General features: G+C 37.0%; 1 protein-coding gene across 6 annotated transcripts in view; it reads right to left on the bottom strand.

Annotated features, from left to right (window-relative positions):
- Positions 1–8,182, bottom strand: part of TANC1 (tetratricopeptide repeat, ankyrin repeat and coiled-coil containing 1) — a 116,645-nt gene that overhangs the window by 3,196 nt on the left and 105,267 nt on the right. For all 6 annotated transcript variants that reach the window (XM_035332291.1, XM_035332292.1, XM_035332290.1 and 3 more), the window contains 4 exons: positions 7,118–7,250; positions 6,154–6,245; positions 2,699–2,845; positions 625–725 (listed from right to left, as the gene is read on the bottom strand). In XM_035332291.1, the coding sequence (XP_035188182.1) occupies positions 625–725; positions 2,699–2,845; positions 6,154–6,245; positions 7,118–7,250 (473 nt within the window). The remainder of the gene's footprint in view (positions 1–624; positions 726–2,698; positions 2,846–6,153; positions 6,246–7,117; positions 7,251–8,182) is intronic.

The raw sequence follows: 8,182 nt of genomic DNA, 5'->3' as shown, positions 1-8,182 counted from the left end.
ATTGGATGTTATCCAACCCAGGAAGTTCTACAGTAGAAGCACAGATCCAGACCTAAACCCTTCCCCCTGAATCCCAACAGTCTTCAGAAAAGTGACTCAAATTGGCCTCTCCCTAGGCTTTGCTATTTTTTTTTTTTTTTTTTACTTTGGTATTCTTCCAGTTTAAAAAGATGGTTTCTCCTCTCTCCTGTTGCTTTTTTTTTTTTTTTTTTTTTTTTTTAAATCTTGAACTGCTAATGATTCAAAATATTCTGTCCTATAAGAACACCTGGTTATTCTTGGTGATAAATAATGCAGTACTGGAATTTGATGGTAGACTATTGACAACATTCTGTTGAGTAAGGTGGAGTAGAAGTCCTAACCACTCTTACATTTAATATTGCTCACATCATTATCAATTTGTTATTTTCTACTTCCTGGACTGTCTACTAATGAGTATTCAATATTGCTTTTGGGCTTGGACAGTTTTAGTTGATACAGAGACATAACACAGATGGAAAATGCACAAAGAAAATAACTTTTTCTTTGTAAATTCCAACCAGAACTAGTAGAAGACACAGTTATTTGAAAGTGTTACAACGTTAAAAAAATCTGGGTGGCTAGATGAACAGAATCAAACAGTACCGGCTGTTTCTCTTGGCTCTTGCTCTAGCATAATAAGCTTCGTAAGACTTGGGTTTCAGGTCCAATGCTTTGGTAGCAAAGTCTTCAGCCATACCAAAGTCCTAAGAATTTAAACAAATGTACGCCTTATACATTGGCAATCAAAGAAAGCTGCATGTTCTTCATTCATGGTATTGTTTCAAAAGTGCAGATCAGTATAGAAAGTCACCTTTATCGGTTAAGAACAGACATTTTCATAGAGACCAAGAACAGACCTTATCTTGGTAACCTTCTCTTATGTCCAAGTGAAACTGACTCCAAGGTAGCTAAAAAGCAGTGTTAATAGAGATAAAATGCAGTTATTTTCAACCCGCAGATGTTAAAATGCTAGAAGAGACTGCATGTTTAACAGGGTAAGTGAACATCTTAGATAAAAAAGACTCTAAACTGTCTTTTTAAAAATGACAAGTTAAAAACTTAGGAATATAGGAAAAAAAAAAAAAAAAAAAAAAAACAAGGAAAATATGTTGTACCAGTCCAGGTTTGTTTGATAAGGTATGTGACAGTTTTAGAGAAGAACTGTACTGGATCTAATATATTTGGTCTTTAATAAGAACAACATATAATAGTTCAGCTAAATTCACGGTTAGGCCGAAGGCCGGAATTAACAAAGCAGGATTGAAGATGGGACAAAGGTGGCCATGGAAAAGATGAAAGCAGAAGCAGTCTAATTTTAATAATACCCATGCACAGCACACAGTCTTCATGATACCAAATAATACTGAGTATGACAGTGCAGGAAACTGGAAAAGATTATCATGAAAAAAAATAATAATAAAAGTCCCACATCCTGAGATACCCACAAGCAGGTTGCCCAGAGAAGCTGTGGATGCCCCATCCCTGGAGGTGTTCAAGGCCAGGCTGCAGGGGGCCTTGGCCAAGCTGATCTAGGGGGTGGCATCCCTGCCTATGGCAGGGGATTGGAGTTAGATGATCTTTAAGGTCGCTTCCAACCCAAACCATGGTATGATGGTGTCATGCAAGAGCAGAGTAACATGATGAACTTAAGCTTTAGATGCAAGATGATGCACTGTAGGATTAGCAAAACGTAAATAAGAGTTTATCATTTGAATACAATGAGAACCTCGTTCCTTCACTCCCTCCCTCTCGTTGGTCAGGGTCACTTTCAAGTACTGGTTTTATGAAACTGAGAAGTACAGTCTTATCTATGAAGGCATCAGGAGAAGCGGGGCATCTCAAGATGGTAGTTGTACCAGAAAAGGCAAAGTGATAGTACTGCTGTGTAAGGCAGCAGCAGAACTGCCTACGTAAACTCCTGGACACCCGTGTTTATATGTTCTTCAAATTGAAACAGATGCCAAGAACAACTTAAATGACATGGGAAATAAGAAGTTAATGTTTCAAAAGAAGGCCTAGTGTAAAGTGTATTTAGAAAATGACATGTTTTTGCTCTGATGGTATTCAGGTTCTTACCAGCCATCTGATACACTGATGTAGATGGAAAAGAAACAACCTGCACATAGAATAAAGCTGTAGTAGTAGGTTATGCTGTTTGATAACAAAGGGTGGTGGCTGTGGCAGCATTTTCCATTTAGTCTTTTAAAAGTACTAAAACCAAGTCTTTTAAAAGTACTAAAAAAAACATCCAGCAGTTTGTTATTCCAAAATAACTGATTGCATAAGAATAGCTGGGATAGTTCCCACATGGCAACATGCATTCATCTTATGAACTGTCCCCACCGGATGACACAACAAAGCCCCAAATCATGATACAGTGAAAAGAATTCTAAAATAGCGAAAATACATATACAGTGCTTGGACAACGTACCAATGTTTAGTAAAAGAGAAATCCTAATATTTTGGTCATGTCCAAATCTTTCCCTTGATGATAATGCTTTGAAAGATTCTGCACACCCTCCCCCTTTTCTGCCCTTTCAGCACATCAGGATAACCAAAAACCAACCACAGGAGCACAGTAGCATCAACATGTAACACAAGCTGTCAAGAATGGAGTAGAACAGAGGTCTAGGATTCCCAGTGCTAGAGAAGAAACAGATTAAAAGCAAGAGCTTACGTTTGTTTTTCGTCGACATCGTGATAAATTTAAGTACAATGAAACTCTCAGCTCATTGAATGCTTTCATTTCTTCTCCAAAGCCTTCCCTCGGAAACTTCCTCAAAGCGTACTGATAGCGCTGTGCTGCTTCCTTCATCTTACCTTTCTACACATTTAGGGAAGAAGAGGCTTTTCAGAAACTCTCAATATTACAATAAAGAATATTACAGATTCAGATAACTCTATTATCCTTCAGGCTAAAAGATATCTTACCTTCAAAGGTACCTGCTTGGATATAAATCACTAAAGTAATTTCAAGATCAATGTAACCACGTTTATATTTGACATCTACCAACTGGTGCACTTCAAGTAGAATACACAGCCAGACACTTATATATATAAAAATATATATGAGGTTGGACTAGGTGATCTTGGAGGTCTCTTCCAACCTAGACTATTCTGTGATTCTGTGATATATCTTTATCTATATATATTATATAGATAATATTCATTATCATATTTTATATAAAAATGATAATATATAAATATTTGTATATATTTATACATAAAGTGTCTGGCTTATAAAAACCAGACACATATATTTTAAAAAATAGTATAATACATATATTATTACACTTACACACAAAGAGAGAACTTGAGAGTTAACCAGAGTTTGTCTTTCTTTACGAAGTCATGCCTTTAATGGTATTGCACCAACATAGTACTTGCATTAATACATAATACTTATACCTAAATAATTGTTCTGGTATTTCTATAATACTGTATGATAAAGTTCTTAATTTTATGTATTTAGGAGGGCAGTCAACCATAGTTTATTATAGCTCTAAGATGTTTCTAATAGATAATGTCTTTAATCAGAAATGGTGTACCCTTTAATCAGGTGGTGCTACTGCAGTAGCAGCTCTGGCAAAAGGAGGATGGGGAGAGGGAGAAAGTCGGTACAACATTCACACGTGCAGTCCAGCTACTCCCAGCTTCAGTTAGGTGTCTCAGCCATAATTAATTGGATGGCTGAATGTATAAATTTAAAGCAGTGAAGGATCAGTCTCCTACTTTTTAACAAAGGTTGAATAAGAAAGCTAAGCCATCCCTCAGGACTACTTGGATGATCCATGGTTGCGTTATAGTCAGGCTCTCCAAAAGATGCTTGGAGAACATCTCTACAACAAGCTGACGATATGAGGCAGTTCTGCTAAAACCACTGAAATCCTCCTAATGTGAAAAGATAGCAAATCTTTCAGCTGACAGATGAATTTTTTTTTCCTCTTAATGGATAGTGTAGGAGTTAGTTTATTTTCATAAACATTGTTTCTTTTCATTTAATTAAACATTCAAAGTAGTGATAATCTACTGTTGAAACTGACATATAAAATATTTAAGATTTGTCTTGCTTATGTTATTCAACCAGAAAGCTGAGAAGAAGTTACTGCATACTGTGATACACTCAAATATGTGCTGCTCTAATGGATAGTTATCTTGCAGATACTTTGGCAATCAAATATATCAAAGGATATTTGAAAAAGTTTAATAAGCTAAATAACATACCATAGCTCTAGCAAGTCCACTCAAATTATTATAATAAAAATAAATGGTCTAAAAAAAGGTATCAGCAGGGGATACAACCTCTTGTAAGAAATTGTAAAACATATTAGAACCAAGCCCTGCTGTGTTAATTTCTGGTCTCAAAGTCCAGGCTGAGTCCAACCTGCAGAGCAATGTGAGGAGAAACTGAAACAAAACAAGTTGGTGCTGGTGACACTGTGGGTGACACCTTCTCCTTTAACAACCTGTGAGTCATATTCAATACACCACTAGATTAGTGTGGCACAGGAGAGGCCTCCCAGGGACAAGAGAATTGCCTTTGCTGAATTAACTGTTATCCTTTAGGTTGAAAGATGTCCCACCTTCTCATGAGACCCTGGTTGGAATGCTGTGTTCAGCTCTGGGGCCCCCAGTGTAATAAGAAGGATGTGGAAGCATTAGAGTAAGTCCAGAGGAGGACCACAAAGATGATCAAGGGGCTGGAGCACCTCTCCTGTAAAGACAGGCTGAGAGAGTTGGGGTTCTTCAGCCTGGAGAAGAAAAGGCTGTGGGGAGACCTTATAGTGGCCCTCCAGTACCTAAAAGGGGCCTACAGAAAAGCTGGGGAGGGACTCTTGGGGATTGCAGTAATAGGATAAGGAGTAATGGCTTTAAAATAAAAGAGGGTACATTTAGATTAGATGTAAGGAGGAAATTCTTTGCTCTGAGGGTGGTAAGGCACTGGGATAGGCTGCCTAGAGAAGCTGTGGAAGCTGGATGGACCTTTGGGCAACCTGGTATAGTAGGAGGTGTCCCTGCCCATGGCAGGGGATTGGAATTAGATGGTGTTTAAGGTCTCTTCCAACCCAAACCATTCCATGATTCTGTGATTTTTAAGGTACCTGATTGTATGTAAAGCTCTAACCCCTTTTCAGGACCAATAAACTTGATAAATTAACCAGATGTATTCATAAGACAGAATTTGGATGAATCTAAGCAGGTCTACCCTGATTCTCAATAGTGAAGGGTACCTCTCCTATGTTATGCAAAGCTGTGAGATTCAGATCAAAAATCAGAGATAAGGTGGCAGATATTTGAAGATCCTTATTTAAAAAAAAAGGCAACTGCAAATTACAAATCTTATAGCTAGAACAGACTTTGAATTATGCGTGTATGTCATTCTGCTGTGTTGCGCTAGTGAAATAAAGGAGGTGTATTGCAGGTGTACAAAAAACAATTCCACTCTTCTGAGCAAGATATCATCACTAGTAAAGAGAATGTATCAAAAGAGCTGTCACTTTCCTCATTCTATATTTAAATAGCATACAAAAGAACATTACCCTGAAAGTAAAGGATACGCTTGTACATTACTTAATTCAACAAAGCACTTTCAAATGAGCACATTATATTCTGAGTTGCTTCTAAGAAAAACCGACTGACAATTGTCCACAGAGCAACTTGCTCAACTGAATGAAAATATACTTATCCATTAACCATTGTTGTTCATCTTTTAATTAAGTACTAGTTTTAAATTATTATTCCTCAAGGTTTTCTTAAGGTTTCTTGATACTGTGAGAAACAAAGTTGTGTTTTGCAGTAGAACGTGTTTTTGCAGTGGAAAATTCCACTAACCTTGTATATTTAAAAGTGATTGCGCAGGCATGACAGTAGCATAGCAGCAGGGAGTATGTTAAGTAGATAAGGGGAGGGTCCTGCTGTCCCAAAATAAAGAGGATAGCTAAGAAAAACAGGATGAGCAGTGCAAAATCAGTAAAAACAGATCACAGGCCCTCTAGTCAAGAGAGAAGAAGGAAAAAGAAAAGGAGAAATTAATGGTTAGTCAAATAAAATTGTACATATAGGGTATAGTAATAAGCATCAAGTAGTTTGTGAACCTGTAGTACTCAGCCAATGAGGAAAAAGACTACCTACTTTGTACAGTATATTTCCTTCTTCCATCAGTTTCTGCAGCAGAATAAGGAGAATATCGGGTTTTGAGGTGGCCATTGCCCATGCTGCGTTTCCTGAAAGTTAAATTTTAAGGATCTCTGACAAAGGGGAAAAAAATTGTTTTTTATAACTATTTGCACTGGAAGGCCTATTCCTACTTTAGTGGATATTCCACCTTCATGAAACAACTATTATTATATTTTAAGTGTGCGCACATATATACTTAATATACATTCATATCCATACTTGTCCCCTACCAACCCACATAGATAGCAGACAAATATGAAAGGGTCCGATTTGTTTTTCCCTTGCTCTAAAGCCAGTATAGGAAAGGATTAAAGTCCATGGTGAAGCACAGGCCTAGATAAGGATCTGCATTTAATGATATTTAGTAACCAAATAACGATTTGAACATATAACAGATTTAGTAGTCATTATGCACACAGATGCACATGTACTTGCCCACTATAATAAATGACACAGACATACTTTTTGCCTACTACTTGCAAAAATGCGCGATCCTAAAAATATATTTAGAGAATGTTATTTAAATGTAAAATTTCTTCACCTAAATCATTAATAGTGGCAGAATTAAGGATCATTAATAGCATAATAATTCTTTTCTTGTTTAAGTATATCATGACAGAGTAACCATGTAAAGACAGAATCCTCAGGCTCTCCATCATCATACACTAAAGAAAGTAATCGTATTCTGCTCCTTTCATTTCCTCACTTCTGACATGGAGACTTGAGGACTTGAGTGCCTACCTCTAAAAGAAGGAAAGAGATTTGTTTCTCTTGAGTGGGTATCTGCAAACCATACTACCTAAAAAAATCTAGCACGTACTTCAAGATTTGTTTATTAAATCTACTTTACAGAAGCGAAAGCAATTCTAGCAGAGCAGATAACCAGTTCTTCCCCCTGAGTATTGATAGGTTTACTGACCTAATTTAGCTCCTTTTCTCAGGAGCATAACCACTACTGATGTATTACGACATCCAATAGCTCTGTCCAGTGGCCGCATGCCACTGTGGTCAACGTGCTCAATCATCGCTCCTCTCTCTACCAAGTACTGCACCTGTAAAAAGAAATAGGATAAGCCTTGTAACATTATTCTTGGTAGGAGATGCAGAACAGTGAAATGTTTAATCTACCACCTAATCTTCTTTGAAGTATATTGAATATATCCTGAGTATGATAAAGCCACTTAAAATCCATTGAAGATAACAGAGCGTGGCTATACTGTCAAACTACACCTAAGAGCAGCATTTTCCTAGTTAAGGATTTAAAAAAAAAAAAAAAAAAAAAAAAATCTGACACTTAAGTACCTGTGTCAGAAAAACAACACATTATGCTCGTTCTCTGCTTTGTTCGTGTTCTGCATGCTGATACGCAGACAGCTACTTAAGCAAAAAGGCAGTAAAGCTCAAATGAAACAGTAGCAATACACAAACTATTCTTGTCTGAGATATTATAAAACATTCTAGTTAACATTTTAAATACAAGTTATGGTGCCGAGGAACTGCTTCTTGTTCTATACCAAGAAAAAAAACAGAACATTTGTTATTTTGTTAATTTCTCAACCATTTATCCCAACATTCTAGTACTGCAGCTTCAGACATAAACATAATAAATGTAAAATGCAGCATGGACAAAAAAGAAAGTTTAGGAAACCAATATAAATGTCAGATACCATCAGCTTCCAAGTATCCAGAGCAATGGGGCAATTCTAGTAATTGCTCATCAGTAATAGCAATTAAAAGTGCAATATATAGGAAATTATAGCAATGACAGGCTTGATGTAAACAACAGTCATGTAAACAATCATTCCCATTGACAGGCCCCCAAGACCAGTAACCTGCTGGCCTTGTGAGTACTCTCTGCCTTAGCACAAAGGTCAGGCTGTTCAGTAATATGAACCCTTGGCATAGCTTCCACTCCAGTGTGATAAACCACAGTAGGGTATGTACAGGGCTCTTGATACCCCTCATTTCCAAGCTGGAAGAAAAA

This window comes from Oxyura jamaicensis, chromosome 7, assembly GCF_011077185.1.
Source record: "Oxyura jamaicensis isolate SHBP4307 breed ruddy duck chromosome 7, BPBGC_Ojam_1.0, whole genome shotgun sequence".
NCBI classification, from domain to species: Eukaryota; Metazoa; Chordata; class Aves; order Anseriformes; family Anatidae; genus Oxyura; species Oxyura jamaicensis.
This window is presented reverse-complemented; position numbering and strand designations above follow the sequence as displayed.